Source organism: Equus quagga, chromosome 15 (assembly GCF_021613505.1).
Source record: "Equus quagga isolate Etosha38 chromosome 15, UCLA_HA_Equagga_1.0, whole genome shotgun sequence".
Taxonomy (NCBI): domain Eukaryota; kingdom Metazoa; phylum Chordata; class Mammalia; order Perissodactyla; family Equidae; genus Equus; species Equus quagga.
The window spans coordinates 86,113,263-86,136,919 of NC_060281.1; the positions used below are offsets into that span (position 1 = coordinate 86,113,263).

At 43.8% G+C, this 23,657-nt stretch overlaps 1 protein-coding gene across 5 annotated transcripts in view; it reads left to right on the forward strand.

The window, feature by feature from the left end:
- The first annotated feature begins 885 nt into the window (after positions 1-885).
- The window catches only part of NF2 (NF2, moesin-ezrin-radixin like (MERLIN) tumor suppressor), a 76,293-nt gene continuing 53,521 nt past the window's right edge, over positions 886-23,657 (forward strand). For all 5 annotated transcript variants that reach the window (XR_006885276.1, XR_006885278.1, XR_006885277.1 and 2 more), the window contains exon 1: positions 886-1,495. Coding sequence is in view for 2 of the 5 variants with exons in the window: in XM_046639452.1 (XP_046495408.1) it covers positions 1,382-1,495 (114 nt within the window). In the remaining 3 variants the exon portion in view is untranslated. The remainder of the gene's footprint in view (positions 1,496-23,657) is intronic.

Here is a 23,657-nt window from a genome sequence, read left to right on the forward strand (position 1 = left end):
GATGCTAACGATGGTTAACACTCATGGAGTGCTTACCGTTCAGCTAAAACGCATGAAATAGTCTCTGTACAATTATTTCAAAATATAATTTTCTAAGTACAGAAAGTTATAACCCCCCCATCACATGCACGTTATAACCTTTGATGGCATTTAAAAAATAAATGCACTTTTATGGCTCTAAAATATAAATCATAGACTACAAAATGAAAAATGCTTTCATTTTTCGACTGTTTTTCATCTCCAAAACAGCAATTTCATAGGATTCAGCCTAGTACGTGCCAGCCACTGTTCTAAAGCTGTATGTATATTAACTCGTTTAAACTCCTCAACAACCCCACGAGGTCGGTACAATTATTACCGCCTCCCTTGATAATCATACTTCTCCTACAGAGAAGGAGAAGATATACGGGGGAGAGTGCCGGCAACCTAATCGGCCTCCACAAGTGATTTAAAAGTTTAAGAAACATAGAGGTCAGTATATGTAATTAATTAAATGCCAAATAGAATTATCCGCCGGGCGTACGAAACACGATGCTCTGGGGCGCCACACTCGACGCGTACTTGGTCCGAAGGCGCTGACTCCCCCGCCCGGGGACCAGTTTCTACGTGGTTTCCCGGGAAAGGCGCGCCGGGCTTCGCCACCTCAACCAGTCTTGCTAGAGTAGGCGTACCCCTACGAACAAAAGCGTTCGGAGTGACTGCCGCTATAGCCACTCAGCGCTGAGCCCATGCCCACATCTCCACTTGTGGCAGAACTTCCAATTGGTGAAGTCGTTCTGAAGAAGGCGGGACGGAACAGGGAAAGTCCCGCCTCCCTCGGAGTTCTTAGCCAACCGCGGCGTCTGGGCGGAGGTCGCCTGTTAGGTTGAGCTGTGTGTAGTGATCTGGGGGGCCTGAGGGCGGGGCGGGGAGCAGGCCCGGGGCTGCGGGGAGGGGACGCTTCCCGCGGGTGCGCGGAGTGAGGACGGTGACAGCCACGCGCGCACGTGCGCGCCCGGCTGTAGCGCGGCCCCGAGACCTCGGTCGGCCGCTGAGAGGCGCGCGGGGTCTGGTCCGCCGCTGTCTAGGGGCCGGTGCCCGGGCGTCCCCAGCGTCCTCGGCCTGAGTCCCGCAGCGCCGGGCCGTGCCCACCCCGTCCGTGCCCGCCCGCGTTCCCTGCCCGGGGCCGTCAGGGCCCGCCCCCCAACTCTCCTTTCCGCTCCCGGGGCAGGGTCCTCGCGGCCCATGCTGGCCGCTGGGGGCCCGCGCCGCCCAGACAGCTCCCAGGCCGGCCGGCCGGCCACCATGGTGGCCCTGAGGCCTGTGCGGCTCCTTCAGGGGGGCTAACAGGCCCAGAGCGCAGGCTTCGGGGCGCGAGGGTCCCGAGCCTGAGCCCCGCGCCATGGCCGGGGCCATCGCTTCCCGCATGAGCTTCAGCTCGCTCAAGAGGAAGCAGCCCAAGACGTTCACCGTGCGGATCGTCACCATGGACGCCGAGATGGAGTTCAATTGCGAGGTAACCGGCCGGCAGCCCCGACGGGCCGCGGCGAAGGGGAGCCCAGAATTCCCTCGCCGGGCCCTGGTGCGGGTCGGGCAGCGACCCGGGCGCCCTTGCCACGGTGACAGTCGAGGTGGAAGCTTGAGGTAGATATTAGGTAGAGATGGCCAGAACCAGAAGGAGCCATCTAGGCCCAGATCCTCATGTTGAAGATAATTGCTGCTTTTTTCAGTAGGGCTTTTGGGTTTGGAAGCACTTCCTGAAGGTTTTCATTCATTGTTACTGCAAGAGGCTGGAAGAATCGGTGGTAGCGAATTCTAGTTTTCCGTGGCAGGTTCAGGTCCAGCTCTATAGAGTTTTGACTTCATTAGATAATATTATATATCCCTGGTGTTAAAAGTTGCATCTCCTTTTATTGGAAAGTGTAGACTTGTTTCTCTTTTCCAAAACTTAAATTTTCTGGAGAAAAAAACAGTTTGAGGAATGAGGTGGTGTCTTAAACTTTCCGTACAGTTTCCATCACGGTGATAATAGTTACCATGTATTGAATACTTTCTAAGTGCCCTACATTCATACATTTAATTCTCAACAACAACCCAAAGAAGTAGGTACCCTATGGGGCCGACCCCGTGGCCAAGTGGTTAAGTTCGCCCACTCCGCTTTGGCTGCCCAGGGTTCGGATCCTGGGCGCGGACGTGGCATCGCTCAGTAGGCCACGTTGAGGCAGCGTGCCACATGCCACAACTAGAAGGACCCACAACTAAAATATACAACTATGCACTGGGGGGATTCAGGAGAAAAAAAAAGAAGATTGCAACAGTTGTTAGCTCAGGTGCCAATCTTTAGGGGGAAAAAAGGTAGATACCCAAAACCATATATCTAGTAAACAGCGAAGTGAGGTTTTTGAATCAAGCTCTTAGCCAGTACAGTACTGCCTCTCATGTAATTTAGGTCCTTGCTACTCAAAGTGTGTTCTGTAGCATGGGCGGCAGTGACTTAAGTCAGGGGTTGGCAAACTTTTTCTGTAAAGGGCCACATAGTAAATATTTTCACCTTTTAGGCCACAGGGTCTCAGTTGCAACTTCTCACCTCTTCAGCTCTACCATTGTAACACAAAAGCAGCCTTAGATCATGCTTCTGTCATGACAGTGTGAGGTGCTCCACTGACCTGGTCCCCTGTGAAACTGGTAAAATTATTTTTTAAAAAACAGCAATTTAAACCCTCTGGAAATGATCCTAAGAGAAAACATCAAGTGAAGAAATATCTTTTCAAGAAAATCTATCAAAATTTGGTAAGAAAGGTGAGAGTTTGTGGTATTTGAACCAAGACCACTACCACCCTCCCTGCTCCCAGCTCAGCAAAGTGGAAATTCCACTCTGACTGCTGTAACCCAGAGCACAGCGCTGCCTCTACTCCCAGCTCCCAGTCAGATGGCTTTCTTCCCAGGAGGAGCAGGACTTCAGAGCTTCTCAGCCTGCCCAAGCCTACTTGTTGCTGAGGCTAGGTCCCAGATGAGTGGTTGAAAGATGGGACTTCCGTCTTCCAGCCAGCTCCTTCTTATGGAATGGGGGCTGTACGCTGGGTGTGGCACACTGAGAATACTGTGTTCTCAATTGTTCTTGTCCCCAACCTCAGTTTGTGAGATAGTAGTTCCAGCTAGGACAGGCAAACTGAGAAGACTTCGGTTTAGTGTGTCCTCCATCCCCCATCCCCCATCCCCCAAGAGCTCAGAGGTTTTGCCTGGAGGGAGAAGCAGGATTTAAAACCCTTAGTTTCTAGTCTCTTCATTTGCAACAGAGCAGAGAAGTTTGTGCCTAAGGGTACTCAAGAACTGTGGAGGTTTTGGTGAAAGGCAACTGGGGAGAGAGTTGTGGATTTAACAAAGAAAGCAGCCTAGACTGTAGGCCAACTAGTTTGCAGGAGAGAATCTTGGAATAGGACAGCTGGGAAGAGCCCTCTTGGGGTCAGAACAAATAGCACACACTAATCTCAGAAACTGTTTCCTCAAAAGAACTACCTTTTTTGTTTTGTTTTGTTTTTGAGGAAGATTAGCCCTGAGCTGACATCAGCTGCCAGTCCTCCTCTTTTTGCTGAGGAAGACTGGCCCTGAGCTAACATCCATGCCCATCTTCCTCTGCTTTATTATTTATTTATTTAAAGATCTTTTTCTTTTTTTAAAGATTTTCTTTTTTTTCCTTTTTCTCCTCCAAGTCGTCTGTTACATAGTTGTATATTTTTAGTTGTGGGTCCTTCTGGTTGTGGCATGCAGGACGCAACCTCAGCATGGCCAGATGAGTGGTGCCATGTCCGTGCCCAGGATCCGAACTGGCAAAACCCTGGGCTGCTGAAGCAGAGCTCGAGAACTTAACCACTCAGCCACCGGGCTGGCCCCATCCTCTACTTTTATATGTGGGATGCCTACCACAGCATGGCTTACCACGTGGTGCCATGTCTGCACCCCGGATCCGAACCGTCGAACCCCCAGCCGCTGAAGCAGAATGTGTGCACTTAACTGCTGTGCCAATGGGCCGGCCCCAGAACTACTTTTTGATTGGATTACTTTGTAGAGCAAGTTATACCCAGGGCATTGTTGAAAATAATAGAACAATATATCACAATGAATGGAGTTTAACAGCTAGGTATGATTAGGGAAAGAAGAAGAGAGCCCTACTAAAACACACTGTCATCCAAGGTGACTGTAGGCATACCCAAAGATGTACCTCTCTGAGGAGCAACATCATAGGCCTTAACACTGAATGAGGAAATTGATTTCACTGAAACAATCTAGCCAGTCACTAAGCAGAGACACAAGCAAATAGTAATAACAAGCCCTGGAGAGGAGGGGACCAGTCCCCAGAGTTGCTATAATATACTATCTAAAATGTCTAGTTTCCAGTGAAAAATTATGAGGCATGCTAAGGAACAGGGAAGTATGTTCCATATAATGGGAAAATCTAGCAGCAGAAATTGCTTGTGAGAGGCACCAGATGTCAGATTTAACAAAAAGGTTTCAAAGTATACATTATAAATATGTTCTCAGAACTAAAGGAAAGCATTAAAAAAGTAAAGGAATATATAATGATATTTTTGCATCAAATAGAAAATATCAATAAAGAGATAGGAAATATAAAAAAGAACCAAATTAGGGGCCAGCCCAGTGGTGCAGTGGTTAAATTTGCACGTTCCGTGTTGGTGGCCCAGGGTTCGCGGGTTTGGATTCTGGGTGGGGACCTATGCGCTGCTTGTCAAGCCATGCTGCGGCAAGCGTTCCACATATAAATTAGAGGAAGATGGGCATGGTTATTAGCTTAGGGCCAGTCTTCCTCAGCAAAAAAAGAGGAGGATTGGTGGCAGATGTTAGCTCAGGGCTAATCTTCCTCCAAAAAAAACCCAAAAAACAAAAACCAAATTAAAATTCTGGAGTCAGAAAGTGCAATGACTGAGGGGCCGACCCGGTGGTGCAGTGGTTAAGTGTGCAGGTTCCACTTCTCGGCAGCCCGGGGTTCACCGGTTCAGATCCCAGGTGCGGACATGGCACCACTTGGCAAAAGCCAAGCTGTGGTAGGCGTCCCACGTATAAAATAGAGGAAGATGGGCATGGATGTTAGCTCAGGGCTAATCTTCCTCAAAAAAAAAAAAAGAAAGTACAATGACTGAAATGAAAAATTCAGTAGAGGGGCTCAAGTAGATTCAAACTGGCAGAAGAAAGACTTAGTGTACTTGAAGATAGATTGATATAGATTATGCAAGCTGAAGAGTAGAGAGAAAAAAGAATGAAGAAAAGGTACAGAGCCTCAGAATTGTGGGAGATTATTAAGTGCACCAACATTTGTAATGGGAATACCAGAAGGAGAGGAGAGAGGAAAAATATTCAAAAAAATAATGTCTGAAACTTCCTAAATTTATTGAAAAACAGTGGCTTATACATTCAGGAGGCTCAGTGAGCTCCCAGGAGGATAAACACAAAGAGATTCACGAACAGACTTATCATAGTAAAAATGCTGAAAGTCAAAGGCAAAGAGAAAATCTTGAAAGTAGCAAGAGGAAAATGACTTGACACTTATAAAGGGGAATACCAATAAGATTATCAGCTGACTTCTCAGCAGAAACTGGAGGCCAGAGGCGGTAACATATTCAGTAACATATTGAATAACATATTCAGAGTGCTCAAAGAAAATCTTATCAACTAAGAATCCTATATCCAGGACAGCTAGTTATGAATGGAAAGGACATTCAGAAATGAAGGTGAAGTAAAGACTTTCCTAGACAAACTGAAAGATTTTGTTCCTCAAAGACCTACCTTACAAGAAATACTAAATGAAGTTCTTCAGGCTAGAAGTAAGTGACCTCAGGTAGTAATTCAAATCCACACTAAAAAAACAAAGAGCACTGGTAAAGGTTATTATATAATTGTAAAAGACAGTGTAAGTGCATATTTTTCTTCTTTCTTCTCTTAACTGATTTAAAAAGAAAATTTATAAAATAATATGTATATGGTATAGTGTTGGGCCTATAACATATAGAAATGTAATATACTTGCCAATACAGAGGAGGTGGGTGGGAGCACAGCTGTAAAGGGCTAAGGAAATGACTGTAGATGGTAAAGTAATAACTATAACAATATATTGTTAAGTTTGTAACTTTAATAGATGTCATATATATAATAATACTACTACAAAAAAGGGGGAAGGGAATAGAGCTATATAGGAGTAACATTTCTACATATCGCTGGAATTAAGCTAGTATAAATCTGAAGCTGATTCTGATAAGTCGGGATTATATGGTAAACCCTAGAGAAACCACTAAAAAAAACCCTTAAAAATATAGTGGAAAAAAATCATTAAATTTAAATGCTTCATTAGAAAATATTCACTTAAGGCAAAAGCAAGTAGTAAAGGAGGAAGAGAGAAAAAAGACATGAAACACATGGAAAACAAAAAGTAAAGAGGCAGTTGTACACCAAATAATTAGAAAACTTAAATGAGATGGACTAATTCCTAGAAAGACATGAACTACTAAAATTGACTCAAAAAAAGAGGTGATCTGAATAGACCTATAACTAGTGAAGAGGGTAAATTAGAAGTAAGAATACTACCCACAATGAAAAGCCCAGGTTCTCTCTACTCACTAGAGGCCCAGATAGCTTCACCATTGAATTCTACCACACATTTCAAGAACAATTCTTCACAAACTCTTCCAAAAAAGGAAGGGAGGAGGAGGGGAGGGACCACTTCCCAACTCATTTTAAGAGGCCAGCATTACCCTGATACCAAAACCAGACAAGAAAAGAAAACTAGAGACCAATGTCTCTTATGAATATGGAAGCAAAAATACTAGCAAACTGAATCCAACATATAAAAAGAATTATATGCCATAATCCAGTAGGATTTAGTCCAGGAATGCAAGGTTGGTTTAATATCTGAAAATCAGTTAATGTATTATGTCATATCCATAGAATAAAAACAAAATCCATGATCATCTCAGTAGATGGAGAAGAAGCACTTGACAAAATCCAGAAGCATTTCATGATGAAAAACACTCAACAAAATAGGAATAGAAGGGAACTTCCTGAACCTGATAAAGAGCATCTGTGAAAAACCCACAGCTGATACCATACTTAGTGGTGAAAGACTGGATGCTTACCCCCTAAGATCAGGAACAAGAGAAGGATGTCCACTCATGCCATTTCTATTCAACATTGTACTGGAGGTTCCAGCCAGGACAGTCAGGGAAGAAAATAAAATAAAGACATACATGTTAGAAAGGAAGGAGTAAAAATACCTCTATTCACAGATAACATGATATTATATACAGACTTTAAAGAACCCACTAAAAATCTATTGGAACTAATAAACAAGTTCAGCAAGGTTGTAGGATACAAGATCAATATATAAAAATTGATTGTTATTCTATATACATGCAATGAACAATCTGAAAGTGAAGTTAAGAAAATTCTATTTATGATAGTATCAAAAAGTATAAAATACTTAGGAATAAATTTAACAAAAGAAGTGAAAAACTTATACTCTGAAAATTGTGAAACGTTGAAAGAAATTAAAGATGATCTAAATAAATGGAAAAATATTCCTTGTGTATGCATCATAAGACTTAACATTGTTAAAAAAGCAATATTCCCCACATTGCTCTACACATTCAATGCAATCCCTATCAGAATCCCAACTTACTTGTTTGTAGAAATTGACAAGCTGATTCTAAAATTCATATGAAATTGCAAGGGACCCAGATAGCTAAAACAATCTTGAAAGGACAAAATGAGAAGACTCACCCTTCCTGATTTCAAAACTTAATACAAAACCACCATAGTCGAGATAGTGTGGTACTGGCATGAAGACAGACATATAGATCCATGGAATAGAATTGAGAGTCCAGAAATAAACCCATATATCTTTGGTTAACTGATTTTTCTTTTTTGAAGATTGGCCTGGAGCTAACATCTGTTGCCAATCTTCCTCTTTTTTTCCCTCCCCAAAGCCCCAGTACATAGTTGTATCCCTAGTTGTATGTCCTTCTTATTCCTTCATGTGGGACGCCACCACAGCGTGGCTTGATGGATGGTGTGTAGGTCCATGTCCAGGATCCAAACAGGTGAACCCCAGGCCTCTGAAGTGGACTGGACAAACTTAACCACTACGCCACTGGGCTGACCCCCTGGTTAACTGATTTTTGACAAGGATGCTAAGACCATTCACTGGGGGCATGAATAGTCTGTTCAACAAATAGTGCTGAGACAACTGGGTAGCCACATGCAAAAGAATGAAGTTGAACCCTTCACTTCACACACACAAATTAACTCAAAATAGATCAAAGACCTAAATGTAAGAACAAAAACTATACCACTCTTAGAAGAAAACATAGGGATAAATCTTCATGACTTTGGATTTGGCATAAGATTCTTAGATATGACACCAAAAGATGAACAATAAAAAAAAAAATAGATAAACTTAACTTCATCAGGATTAAAAACTTTTGTAGTTTGAAGGACACCAAAAAAATGAAAAGGGGCCGCCCCGGTGGCGCAGTGGTTAAGTTTACACGTTCTGTTTCTCGGTTTCCTGGGGTTCGCTGGTTTGGATCCTGGGTGCGGACATGGCACCGCTTGGCAAAAGCCATGCTGTGGTAGGCATCCCACATATAAAGTGGAGGAGGATGGGCACAGATGTTAGCTCAGGGCCAGTATTCCTCAGCAAAAAGAGGAGGATTGGCGGTAGTTAGCTCAGGGCTAATCTTCCTCAAAAAAAATAAAAAAATTAAAAAATGAAAAGAAAAAATATTAGCAAATCATGTATCTGATAAGGATCTTTTTTTTTAAAACTACTTTTTCTCCCCAAATCCTCCCAGTACATAGTTGTACATTTTAGTTGTGGGTGCTTCTAGTTGTGGCATGTGACGTGACCTGATGAGCGGTGCCACGTCTGCACCCAGAATCCAAACTGGCGAAATCCTGGGCCACCGAAGTGGAACATTGGAACTTAACCACTCGGCCACGGGGCTGGCCCCTGATAAGGATCTTATATCTAAAATATATGAAGAACTCTTTTTTTTTTTAAAGATTGGCACCTGAGCTAACATCTGTTGCCAGTCTTCCTTTGTTTTTCTTCTTCTTCTTCTCCCCAAAGCCCCCCAGTACATAGTTGTATATTCTAGTTGTAGGTCCTTCTGGTTGTGCTATGTGGGACACTGCCTCAGCATGGCTTGATGAGCAGTGCCATGTTCACGCCCAGGATCCGAACTAGTGAAACCCTGGGCCGCTGAAGCAAAGTGCGCAAACTTAACCACTTGGCCACAGGGCTGGCCTCTATGCAGAACTCTTATAGCTCAGTAATAAACAAGCAAGTAACCCAATTAAAAAATGGGCAAAGGATTTGAATAGAGATTTCTCCAAGGAATATATAGAAATGGCCAATAAGCCATCAAGCCATGCTGTGGTGGCATCCCACATACAAAATAGAGGAAGATTGGCACAGATGTTAGCTCAGTGACAATCTTTCTCAAGCAAAAAGAGGAAGATTGGCAACAGATGTTAGCTCAGGGCCAATCTTCCTCACCATAAATAAATAAATAAATAAAACAATGAAATACCACTTTACCACAGTGGGAGCCAACCACTAAGATGACTAGAATAAAAAAAACATATAATAACAAGTGTTGGTGAGAATGTGGAGAAATTGGAATCCTTGTACACTGCTGGTGGTATGTAAAATGGTGCAGCCACTTTGGAAAACAGTCTGGCAGTTCCCCAAATAGTTAAACATTAGAGTTAGCATATGACCCAGCAGTTCCACTCATAGGTATCTACTCAAGAGAAATGAAAACGTGTGTCTACAGAGAAACTTGTACACAAGTGTTTATAGCAGCATTATTCATAATAGACAAAAGGTGCAAACAGCCCAACTGTCCTTCAGGTAATGGATGGATAAACAAAATGTGGTATGTCAATATGGTGGAATGTCACTAGATGCACCCCTGACCCCACCCCAGTTGTGACAAGCAAAAATGTCTTCAGACATTGTCAAGTGTCCCTGGGTGGGGGGAACACCCTCCCCTCTCCTTTCTCTGCCCTCGCCCCCCGCCTTCTCCCCATAGAGAACCACAGATCTATAGAAAGGGATAATAGTAGCAGTATTCAGAGAGGCAGAATGTTATGGTGTAGAGTCTGTCAAACTTCACACATAAATGACCTGAGGATCTTGATAAAGTGGGAATTCTGATTCTGCAGTTCTGTGGTAGGACTGAGAATTCTGCATTTCTAACACACTCTCAAGTGATGCCGATGCTGCTGGTCCAGGGACCACACTGAGTCGTAAAGCAGTAGTAGAAAGTGCATGGGCTTTGAAATAAGACAGACCTGGGCTTGAATCCCAGCTAAACTACTTAAAGCTTAGATGGGATACTTAAGTTCTCTGGACGTCAGTTTCCACATCGATAAAATAGAACTAATATTACTGACCCTGGAAGGTTGTTATAAAGATTCATGAAATGCATAGTGCTGGGCAGAAAGGAATGGACTAATTGGCCTAAAGTAGGAGGCTTGGGTCACCCAGGGCACTGCCCTGTTGTGATTTGTCAAGCTGTTGTATCTCACTGAACCTCAAATTTCCAGTAAAATACCTGTTTGTAAACAATATTCAAATAGTTTTTGACAGCAACAGTAGTTGGATTTAAGAAGATAGAGCAAACTCTGAGAGGCGATTAGTCTCTCTCTTACCCTATTTTTATATTGTACATTAACTGAGCAAGGTGCTAATGCAAGCAGATGGCAGATGCATTTTGAAAAAAAGAAGAGAGATGGTACTTGAGGAATTCTTGGCTTTATCGAGGTCAAATGTAGGTGGCTTTCTAAGAAGGACTCAATTTCAGAACCAGTGGTAGTTAACATATGAATCATATTACCTTATGCTAATAAGTTCAGGCTTTTTTGCTGCAGAGAGGGGGAAAAATTTCTCCTTGCACTACTTGCTGCATTGCACAATTGGCTTGATGCTTTGGAGGATTTTTCCACTTGAAGGCTTTGATATTTGTCATTTTGAGAAAGTGGGTGCTGAAAGTAATTTGCCAGGAGGCTAAACGGTTATGTTATTTCTTATCTAGACTGGAATTTTGCTCTAATAATTCAATCTATCAGTAAGAAGAGCCAGATATGAAAAATTTCTCAAAATTGAGTTGTGAAAGATTCTAATACTATCTTATGTTGAAAACAAAGCCCCCTTCTCCCGTGGGTTGGCATCCCAAATGTTTTCACATATCCAAGTGGGATTATGATTGGATTAAATAGCAATGTTACGGATCATTCCAACATACAAGTGGACATAGAGTCGTCCATGACAGAAGGAACTCTCCAAAGGGGAAAATAGAACAAATTTGGTATTTTTCAGTGAGATGTTAAATCATAGACACTTCAAGATTTGGGCAAATGATTCCCTTCTAGGATGTAAACTCCAGAAGGGCAATGGTGGCTATTTCACTGCTTAGTTGTATATAGTAATAGTACTGTAGGGGCCAGTCCGGTGGCGTAGCAGTTAAGTTCACATGTTCTGCTTTGGTGACCCGGGGTTCATGGGTTTGGATCCTGGGCGCGGATCTACGCACTGCTTGGCAAGCCATGCCGTGGCAGGTGTCTCACATATAAAGTACAGAAAGATGGGCACGGATGTTAGCTCAGGGCCAGTCTTCCTCAGCAAAAATAGAGGAGGATTGGTAGCAGTTAGCTCAGGGCTAATCTTCCTCAAAAAAAAAAAAAAAAATAGTACTCTATATGAGGGCACTGAGGAACTTTTTTCTTACTTCAGAAAAAAGATCGTTTCTGCCTTATCGTTGGGCTCGCCCATGGGGTTTAAGCAGTGCCTGTGGATGGCATGGGTGCCACAGATCTAGGACGTGGACAGTCAAGGGTGCATGATGAATGCACTCATGCTGGTGAAGAAGGAAGCAGGGCATATGCTGACTAGTACTGCCGTCCCCTGGACCCCATGGCTGCTCTTTTGTGGGAGGAAGAGCTAGGGAATAGCAGTTACTGTGTGCCAGGTACCATGCTGAAGGCTTTAAACGCACTGTCTCACTTGATACGATGGAGACTCATTTATTTCTTCATTCAACAGATAGTTACTGAGTACTCACATGGGCCAGGCAGTGAACACAACCTAGCAGTGATCAAGACCTGCTTAGGAGGTGTGCTGTCGTTGGCTTCATCTTCAGACAGGGAAATGGAGGCTCAGACAGGGCAAATAGGCTGCTTAAAGTCCCAGTGGATCCACTGTCTATTCGGAAAGAGGGGAGGGCAGGGATGGGTAGGTAATGGGAGAATAGATGGGCACACTGTCAAACTCAGTAATAACCAGTTGCTTATTTGCTTATTTGAACCTCGCAGTGGGGCTTTCTAGTAAGTCGAGTAGGTCTTAGCTCAAGCTCCAGTTTTCTCTGAGGCAGCCCAGCCTGGAGGTTATGAGCGGGAGCCCAATCCCCAGCTCTGCCCCTAACCAGCTGAGCGACCTTAGACAAGTTCCCTCAGCCTCTCCAGTGCCTCTGTTTCCTCATCTGTAAAATGAGGATTGTGATAATTCTTCCTGCATAGGGTTGTTACAGGGATTAAAATTGAGTTATTGTTGGTAAAATACTTAGACTAGCACCTGGGGCCGGCCCAGTGGTACAGTGGTTAAGTGCGCATGTTCTGCTTCTCGGTGGCCCGGGGTTCGCTGGTTCGGATCCCGGGTGCGGACATGGCACCGCTTGGCAAAAGCCGTGCTGTGGTAGGCATCCCACATATAAAGTAGAGGAAGATGGGTGTGGATGTTAGCTCAGGGCCAGTCTTCCTCAGCAAAAAGGAGGATTGGCAGTAGTTAGCTCAGGGCTATTCTTCTTCTTCAAAAAAAAAAGAATAGCACCTGGCCCAAGGTAAGTTCCATTTGAAGGTCGTTATGTAAAAGGAAGCAAGTGCAGGGCCTCATCATTTGGCTCCCTTTCCCAGCCTCCTGCCCTTCCTCACATAGCCCTCTTTGCTCTGGACCTATTGTCCTGGTTGCTCTTTCCTGAAAGTGCCAAGCTCTCTTCAGAGTCTTGCACCTTGGCATAGTCTGTTCCCTTTACCTGGAATGCCTTTCTCATTTGTCTGCTGGCATAGATGTTCTCATTGTCCTTCTAGGCTCTGCTCAGGTGTTCCCTCCTCTTTGTGCCCGAGACTGCCACACAGCTACTAAGTGATAGGGCTGAGATTCGAACCCAGGTCACCTGCCTGCCGGGCCAGCCCTTCTACTATACTATGCTACCCAAATAGGAAGCTCCAAGTAGAAAATGGGAGAGAAAAAGTTAGAGACCTGGAGAGAACTTAAGTGTTTGGTAAACAGGAAAAAGAAAGTAGAATTAGGAGATCTTTCGAAGAACTTCCTAACTCAACAACTGTTTGTCTATGGCATTATTTTATTGCGTTTGGTGTAAGAGAACCATTTCAGAACCATTTTGTGAACTTGCCAGTGGGCTTAAATTTTTGGATGATGCATGCTATGACTGATAACCCCTGCTATATTGCTTCGATGGCTGGTTTGTCTTTTTGAATCAAATGGACATTTTTCCATAAGTGAATCCTTTTCACTTGGATGGTCTACTTGGAATTCCTTCCTTTGACCTAAAATGAAACTTATTTTGTAACAGTTAAGCGTTTTCTAGTTGCATATTTAACATGCTTTATGGTCAGAATGTTCTTCTCTATATTCAACCTGGTGTCTTCTCATAATACTTGGTGTTCCACACAGATAGCAATTGGTTAGCCTGTCTATTCTGAGACCCTTTCATGTACATTGGAAAGTTAGTTATCTAACTTTTCCACCTCCCTCTCCATCCCCCCTCCCCTCTGCAGTCAGTTTTGGAGCAGCCAGTATTTGAGGTGTTGGATGCACAGAAAGATCTTAAGAGGGAAAGTCTCAGCTTTCCATGGTGCTCATATCTAGTTAGAGAAACGGGACACACATGAAAAGACAACACAAGGGAGTCTATATATATCAAATTGAGGGTGTGTTGCTGTTGACAGGGAAGGAGGAATCACCGTGCAGTGGGGTGAATGGGAAGCACCCCCGCTGCCTGCCCTGGCTTTGAAGGCAGGTTGTGTCCACAGATGCAGGGGGAGGAACGTTCCTGTCCGTGGGTCAGTGGATGTGGCTCGAGCAAAGGCAGTGGATGGGAATTCTGTGGTTTGAGGAGGGAGAAGGGAGAGAAGTGTTTGAACTGGTAGGTTCAGGCCACATATTGGAGGCCCTGGAAGGCCAGATTAAGGAGTTTGTATTCATCAGATGCAATGAGAGCTTTGAGATTTTTACTAGGAGAGTGGTTTAAAATGGTCGGCATGCAGAGTGATTTGCAATGTTTGGGGATGGGGCTGGGGAGAGGTTGGAATAAAGGAGCCCAATTAGAAGACAACTGCTTTGGGCCAGGTGTCACACTGAAACCTGAACTAGCTGGGGGCTGGGACAAAACTAGGCAGACGGAAGGGTCCGGTGAATCCGAAGGCCGGGGCACCAGGAGGACGAGGCCAGGGATCAGGGTCTTCTGTGAGCAAGAATGAGCAGAACTCCTAGGGCCAAGATTCAGGAGGTACCAAGGTGCAAAGCCAGTCCTAGAGCCTGAAGGCCAGCCAAGCAGGAGGCGGCTCTTGGGTCAAGCTGGCCGAAGCTGGGCTCAGGAGGTCAGCAGACCTCACTGTATCCGATCCCGGTGCACAGTCAGAGTGTTACTTGTGTAAAACCATTGAGAGCCCTGAACTGGTGTTTGAACACCTGGCTTCTAGGCAGAGCTCCTCTGTGTGACCCTGGGTGCGTCTCTTCTTCCCTCCAGGCCTCAGTTCTTCATCTGAAAAATGAGGGAGAAGAATTTGATTTCAAAGGCCCTCAGCTTTAACATCCTTTTTCGGGTGATCTGGGCAGAAGCAGCTCATTGCACAACTCCCTCTTTCATATTTCCTTCTTAGGTAGGAAGTCCTCTCAGGATTTGAGCATGTAGGTGTGAGAGAATCTTCTAGAGGACAGGAAGAATATTGCTGAGGGAACAAGAGCGGGCGTCCTGAGAGAAGGGGTAAATTGGCGTGGGTAAAGCCCTCCCACTGCCTCTTGTCCTCCTTGGACTTACCTCTAGAAACTTCAGTTGCCATGTCTGTAAAATGAGGAGAATAATAGTATTTTTCTTACAGGATTGTTTTAAGGCATGAATGAGATGGACCTTTATGGGCACCTAGCCCAGGGCCTGACCACAGTAAGGGCTTGGTAAATGTTAGCTTCTTATGCTGTCATGAGTTGGGAGTCTGGGAACAAAGAGGAAGAGTCTCACACTAGAGGCACTGCCAATTTTGTCCTTTAATCTTCCCCTTCATTTTCTTTGAACGTTCTTCAGGTTATCCATGCCTTTGTAATTGTAGACTCTTTAGACTATAATTAGTCTAAACATAATGAACTTTACCTTATGTCTTATTCCATGTTGAAGGATCTTCTTTTTTGTAGCGTGCTATATAATTGATCTCTATTTAGCTTGATGTCCACTGTGATAACAGGATTCTTTTCTGATTTCTGTCAATAGTTAATTATTCTCCATTCCTTTGTCCCCAATGTGTCATTTTGAAATGCTTCTCTTTCCTTTGTTTTGAATGACTTCTCCAGTTATTCATGCTAGTTTTGCATTCTTGTCCAAGAACATTTTGGGTGCTTGTTTATTTTTAATTTCAGAAGTTAAAGCATTTGAGGTCTTAAAAATGCAGAATTGAGTTTTCTCAGAGCTGCTAATCTTTTTAGCCAGCTGGTGATGAGGCTTCTCTGGTTTGTTACAGGATGATGTGTTCTATCCTCTTGTCTGTGCTTTGTCTAATTTAGATTCTAAATCCACGTTTTAGTACATTTTTAGCATGTAAAAATTTATTACCAAACTAATACTGACTTCGGGGGAAAAAAATCTTTAATCAAATCTTCAGTCACTGTGCTGAGACTCAAGGTGCTTGTCCCAGTTTAGGAATCACTCCAGCACCGCTAGGTGGGGTCAGAGCACATCGTTTGTAAAGGCATCGGGCCTTTTTCTTCTTCCAGCTCTCACTACAGTTCTTTTTGTTTCTTGCCAAATCTGGACCTAGCTTTGGAAAATTCACAAAAACTTTCTATTAGTGAGTTACTTACTTATGGCTTTCCCACCCACCTTGCCAGTTTTAGTCTCCAATTTTTAGTAGTTTTGATAATTTGGCTTTCAGATTAAACTCAAAACTGAAGCCCAGAGTAATTACTAAACTTATCTGATCTATGGTTTTAAATCCGCCAACAGTGTATATATCTAGCATCCTACTCATGTTGATTTGAGATTAAATCAGCCTCAAATATGTTAAAAAAAAAGTCTTCAGTCCACAGTAGTTCTCATCCATCTGCAGAAATTTTTGCTGGTCCTACCCACTCATTCTGTACCTTCCAATCTGTTAAAGTCAGTGTCCTTATCATTGATGACTGTGAAACTTAATCAAAAGGTTGAGCTAGAAACAGAATGTTTAAAATTTCTTTCTGGGCTAGGTTGTGGGTTCTCCGTGAGCCGGTTTGCATGAATGGATTATCCTCTAGCTCTGTTATGCTGAGAACTTTTTTGAGGGAATGCACTTTTAAATACAAACTACAGCTTTTGCAATGGCCAGGACACGACGAATTACTCGGTTGGATAATACTTAGTCATGGATTGTTATTTCATAGTCTGCTAGTTTTACCTCATGTTTAGACATTTGAAATTTAGCTTAGTGTCTGTCTGCACTGAATTTACTATTGTTTCCCATTTGTAGTTCTCTGCAGAATTTTTATTCTCAGTATTTCAAGCATTTGTAACCATTGATAATTGCTGAATATCAACAGTGCGCTAGGTGCTAAAAGCTCCTATTTTTCAGCAGCCTTATGATTCCCATTTTTGTTACATTAGAGAGCTCATTGTTACACAGTCACCTCTTGATTATCAGGAGTAAGGAACACGATAGCAATAGCAGAACCTGAGTAAGGGAAAAGAATGTAGAAAGCACACATAACTTAAATGTTGTGTCATTTACACTCCTGAAATTGATTTTAAGATACGGACTGGGATGTTAAAGGGTTAAAAGAAAATTATTATAGCAATGAAAAAAGTCCTACATGGTTTCTGCAAAACTGTCTCAAGGTCTAGACTCAGAGGGTGTTAATCGTGAAAGACCACTTGACGGTTGTGGAAACTGAAACCCAGAGAGGTTAGGTGATGTTCCCAACACAGCGGGTTTGGATGTTTTATAGCTATTCGACAAGGCCGTGATTGCCCTCATGTTGTGAACCAAATTCCGAAGACAGCAATGGTCTTCTTTGCTTTTGTGGGATTGTATTGCTTTTATAGCACCACACTGTATTGTTTCTTTTTGCTTTGTCATCTGTCAGCTGACTTGGAAGTGCCTCATCTTTTTCTCATAGCATCATAAAATCTCGGCATTGCAAGGGGCATAAGAGATTGACGAATGAAGAAATTGAGGCCCAGTGGAGCTGTGTGGCTCACCCGAGGTTTTGGCTTCTGTGGGCTAGAGGGGGATAGTTTAGGACACAGATCCCCTCTCTGGGTTCATTCCTGCTGCCGTGACCTCTCTCCACTTCAGCAGAAACATGCCAGAAGCTGCACACATATGACTCCCGCCTGCCAAAAAAATTATAATTCATTTTGTTTTGAAAGACTTACTGGAGTTCAAAATCTCCATTTTGTGGCTTTGCAAGGTGCTATGATTTGTTTCTTACTAGATTCTTTTGTTCTCTGGAAATTTTTCTTGGTTGGTTCTTTGAGATTTAGATTTCCTTGCCAAGGTATCTTTAGAGAGAGGAAATCACTATGTGTCACCAAAGGGGGAAAATATATACCTTAAGGCCCACTTATGCAATTAGAATTTTAATAAGGAGTGTCATAAATTCTTGCTTCATTACAATCACTACTTAGAAAGCTCTTCTACTCAGAAGCCTCATCTAGTTATCATCATCATTATCATCAACATCATGAGCCAACCACAAGCATTTATGGAGTGGCCACATATTGTGCAGGACTGGTGTGGGTTGTGGGAGAATTAAAGTGTGCTTGGGACTGGTGGTGCAGTGGTTAAATTCACAAGTTCCGCTTTGGTGGCCCAGGGTTCACCAGTTCGGATCTCGGGTGCAGACTTATGTACCAGTTGTCAAGCCATGCTGTGGCAGACGTCCTACATATAAAATAGAGGAAGATGGGCCCGGGTGTTAGCTCAGGGCCAGTCTTCCTCAGCAAAAAGAGGATTGGTGGTACATGTTAGCTCAGAGCTAATCTTCCTCAAAAAAATAAAAAATAAAAATAAAGTGTGTGTATGTGTGTGTATAGTAGCCCTTACCTTCAAGGAGTTTGTGATCTGCAGAACTGGAGGAAAGACAGGAATCTTGGGGAAAGACAGACAGCTCATTTTTCCGTGTATATAAAGTACATACTGACTCATGTACCTGGTATAGTACCGGGGTGGGGACAGCCATGGGATAAAGGAATGGATCTTAGAAAGGTCTGGTTATGGATAAATGGAAGCACGTAGGTTTGCTGACTTGGGAGGGCGCAGGCTGGGTTGTAACAAGGCAGGGCAGTTGGTTGAAGGAGAGAATTGGTGAAGGGCCTTGAAACCAATAATTTAAATAGATTCGGCAGGGGCCGCCCAGTGGCGCAGTGGTTAAGTGCGCATGTTCCGCTTGGGCGGCCTGGGGTTCGCCGGTTCGGATCCCTGGTATGGACGTGGCACCATTGGTGAGCCATGCTGTGGCAGGCGTCCCACATATAAAGTGGAGGAAGACTGGCACGGATGTTAGCTCAGGGCCAGTCTTCCTCAGCAAAAAGAGGAGGATTGGTGGCAGATGTTAGCTCAGGGCTAATCTTCGTCAAAAAAATAAATAAATAAAAATAAATAGATACATAGATTTGGCATACTAACAGAGATGGTTGGAAGACTGGGAGAGGAAAATTACTTGCTGTGGTAGATTATGGCAGAAACTGACAGGGCAAGAAATTGGATTTGGGATTTTTTTTGCGAAGAAGACGTTTCAGGTTTCTGAGATTTTGCCCAGATTTAGATGAGGGATGTAGGGGTCATGATGAGTAGAGCAGAGAAATGAATCTCTTTTTTTGCTAAAATCCTGTTTCTATTTGGAGGATCCCCTTTTCCCCTTATGTTGAGAAATAGCAGCTGAGTAGGAGTGGTGCATCCTTTAATTGTGACAGGAAATGGCATGATAGTTTTGGAGTTTTAAGTTCATGAGACACGAGAACCTGCTTGTGTGGTGCTATGATACCACACCCTGAGGTGGGGAGTGTCGGTTTTATGCTGGCATTATTGCACTTTTTGTCCTCTTTGATTAACCAGAATAGATTTTAATGGAACTCTCATTATTCATTTGCTGCACAGGAGAATCATTTTTATAACCCTTTCCATTGTGTTTATCTTGTAAATTGAGGTATTTGGCATCTATTTTTTTCAAAACGGACAAATAAAAGTTGTACTTAGGTTTGGATCTGGTCCGTTAGCATCTTAAATTCTCGAGTCTTCTATAAGTAGGTTCTTGTAGGCCAGCCACGACTGCAAAAGTCAGTTAGGGATAAACATTGAGAGGGGAAATCGCAATCACCCTTGGGTTTCCATTTCTGAGATAAGAGTAAGCACGCAGCACATGTCCTGAGCCTGGGGAGGCGCACTTCCTTCTGTTGCGCTATCTGAAAGGGAGCTAACCTTTCGACAATTTCTGTGGTAAATGCTAGGGTGGCTTGTAAGCTAATTAGAAGAAACCCTGATAAGCGAATGCTGGGTTCGTTGGTTCTCTTTCATTTTCTGTGTAGAGGCAGCCAGTCAAACAGCATTCCTTGTGTGGCTGATTATCTTGTCCCCCAGACCTCAGTGGAACGGAATACTGCCTCTCTGGTACGTTTTTCCAGATTTGAGTCTTCCCCGTAAAGCTGAAGTTTCTCTGTGTGTTCTAAAGCATTTCACATACGGAAGCCAAATTCGGTTCTTTTTCTTCAGGGAAGTTGTTCTTTTCTTAGCCGTGGCCTTTTCTCTTCATGTGGCTGGTTTCCTACTCACCCTACACAGTCGTATCAGCAAATGAGAGGGCTTCAATTGCCGATGGCTGCCTGGCCCAAAGGAAACAATGGGAGAAATGCAACGTGAAGACTGTGAAAGCGGAAAACAAATCATAGTTATAGGGTTGTGAGTCTATGCTTGGCCAAGTGTAAGATGACTCTCATGAACGTTATTCATAATGCTTCCCCAGTTAATAGACCACAATCAGCCCTGTAGGTTATTGGGGCCAGTTACTTCCTACAACAGAAAAGTCCTGCATTCCAGCTACGTTCCTGCTGTGGAGGGTAAGTGCTTAGTGCTATTTACTTAAAACATTCCAGGTTGATAAATTACAAGCACTTTACTCTGGGTAAAGCTCATAAATTCAGCCCCTACAAAAAATAACAAGCTGACAGCACTTAGTCCTGTTTATAAAGTTCATACACATCTATCTTTGATACAGGCACGAGTGTATATCTGTGAAATAGCACTGCAGCCTGTAAAGTAATGGGAGCGCACAGCTACAAAGCAAGAAGCATCTTACTTCTAGATTCACCACCATTAGCGCCTCTGCTTGAAGGGCATCTTGAGGACAAGGCCTGCGGAGCAGGTGCTTACACGCCGTGGAGTCCAGATTTGTGCTCCTTCCTGCCTTTCCTCTCCCTCAAATCACCTTTCACACTTCCTCCACTTCTCTTTCTCTGTCTGCCAGATGAGCGTGTGCCTCTGAGCCTCCCTCTTCTTCACTAGGCTGATGTGAGGTGAGGAGCTGTAGTGGTGTCGGTGGAGCAGTTTGAACACTTTGGCAGGTGGAAGGAGATGGGTTTAAATGAAAGTTTCATCAGAACCAGGAGCTATTCTGTTTTTGGGCAGTCTATTGAGGAAAAATCACACACCCTAACAAAAAGGCCTTTAAGTAATATGAGTGCAAAGCCTGAAAGGCTTTATGTGCGCTCAGGTATCAGAAAAGGAAATATTGTAATGAGAAAAATAAACTTGAGACTCATCCCACTGGTCGTGGCTTCTTAGAACCCTGGCAGGTATTGTTATGGGATGTGTGACTGCTCAGAACCAGTGCCTCAGCAACCTGGTTCCTCATCAACTGTGGAGAGTCCAAACTATCGCACGCGTGGGGCCGAAGCTGCGTATTCAGTGCTGCATTGAACATTCAGTACTGCAGATAGGATAATTATGCTGCTTGTCAGATCCCAGAAAAGTGCAAAGAACATTCCTTCACTTTGCAACAGCTTGGACCCAAGCGGCAGACATGCTGTTCCCTCTGGCTGGCGTGACCTTCCTTCCTTCAGCCCCTTCACCAAGGGCCAGCTACCGCCTGGCTTTCAAGACCTAGCTCAGACAGCGTCTCCTCAGAGAAGCCCCTCACCCCCCGGACCCCAGGCCCGAGTCATGTTCCCACCGCACTCTGTTCTCTTAGCATTTACCAGGTTGCATTTTCGTTATCCATTTACCTGTCTTCCCTGTCAGACATGAATAGGAACAGTGTCTTGTCCTGAATTCATCATTTATCTCTTGTGCCGGGCACAATGACTAGAATGTAGTGAGTGGTCAATAAATGTTGGTCAAATGAGTGATAGCATGGTTAGCTCGATGAGAATTGATGGTGCCCTTTCTGATCTGTCATCCATCATCCATGGAGTGAAACAGGACTGGAGGCTTTAAACAGGATCACTTAAGAATATACGGAGAAGAGGCAGGGTTAGAATGAATAATAACTACCCTTTATTGAGTATTTACTATGGGCCAAGCACTGTCTTAGGCTTTTTTAAATGTATTAATGCACTTAATCCTTAGATCAATCTGCTAAGACAGGTTCTGTTTATTATCCCCATCAGAAGCCCAGGAAGTTCAATAACTTGCCCAAGGTCACACAGTGACAACACTGAGATTCATCCCTTTATTAGATAACCATTGCCTATCTATGCCTTTTAGACTGGTTCCTGGAAAGAATTAAGCCCTAATGTCCTGAGGCATCCATCTTATATAATGATTTAATTTCTCTCCTGTGTTTCTAGAATGGTACTTGTTCTGTTCCATCCTTGGGAAAAAGGAGAAAACAGTCATTCACATAACTTTCTGTGTTCTGAGGTTCACATGAGAGATAGAGAGATAGATGACAAAGAATTGGTTTTAGATTCTAGTTTTCATCCTTTTGGAAGCATAGCAGTGTTCTCCAGTCTATTCACCCGTCAAACTGAACTACCATACTTTCATTTCCTGTGAGGACCATCTAAGCTTTTTTGCCTCTAGACCTTTGCATATGCTGGTCCCTCAGCCTGGAACGTACTTCCCTGCTCACTCTTCCTTCCCCAAGCCCAGTCTTCACTTGGCTCCTCTTCCCCACCAGGAGAGTCAGTGTAGATGCCATTTCCCACTCCTCCAAAATTATTGGAGGACCCCATAGTCCTAGGTATCCCTGTTGTGGCACTCACAAGTGTTGCGGTGCTGAAAACCACACCTGGAGTTGATTTTTATGTGTGGAGTGAGGGAAGTGATCATTTGTTCCTGATTCATGCCCTAGACCTGTTCTGTGAGAGCAGAGACTGTCTCTTTTGTTCCCCATTTATCCCTTGCACCTTGGGTGGTGCTTGGGCACAATGTATGTTCACCAAATATTTATTGAAGGAGCGGATGAATGGGGGTTAATTTTGCTTTAAGTTTTTGAGCCTTGGGTTTTTGAAGGCATCAGGTCTTCCATTGGACGGCCATTGTTTGCTGTGTCCTGTGTGTACGTACTCAGCTGGGCACTGTGGGGAACAGAGAGATGACTGATGTCGCTCTTCTTCTGAGGTACCTACAATCTAGGGAGATATTAGGATGACTTCTCAGCATCAGCACAGTGCAGTGGATCACTGATAAAACTATAAAGACAAGCCTGGTCATGTGCATGAGTCGGCCGGCACCAAGGAAGCCCCATTCACATCCCAAGACCTCCCTTCACGGGGTGTCCTGAGAACCACCAGAGCAACTGTGACCAATGGTTCTTATCTGTAAAGATGTGGAAAGCCAGATTAGGAGGACTAAGCAAGTCTTATACATTTGGGGAAGGGCATCTTTTTTTTTTTTTTTTTTTTTTTACATTTTTTTTATTTTTTTCCTTTTTTCTCCCCAAAGCCCCCCAGTACATAGTTGTACATTCTTCGCTGTGGGTCCTCCTAGTTGTGGCATGTGGGACGCTGCCCCAGCGTGGTTTGACGAGCAGTGCCATGTCCGCGCCCAGGATTCGAACCAACGAAACACTGGGCCGCCTGCAGCGGAGTGCGCGAACTCAACCACTCGGCCACGGGGCCAGCCCCTGGGGAAGGGCATCTTGACAAGTACAACCTCATGTAGGTAAACAACATGTTGGAAGTTTAGATTTAACCCAAAAGAAAAACTTCTTAATTACTTAAAGATAGAACATTTTCTTTTATAAGTAGAGCTACTTTAAATCATATGTATTTAGGACTTCTCTCTACCTGGTTTCCCCAGGCACCTTAACTTATCCTGTCTAAAACTTAATTGCTCATCTATTCCCCTGAAACTTGCTGCTTTTCTTGTATTCCATTTCCCCTTTAGTGGAACCACCTGGTGCTCAAGCC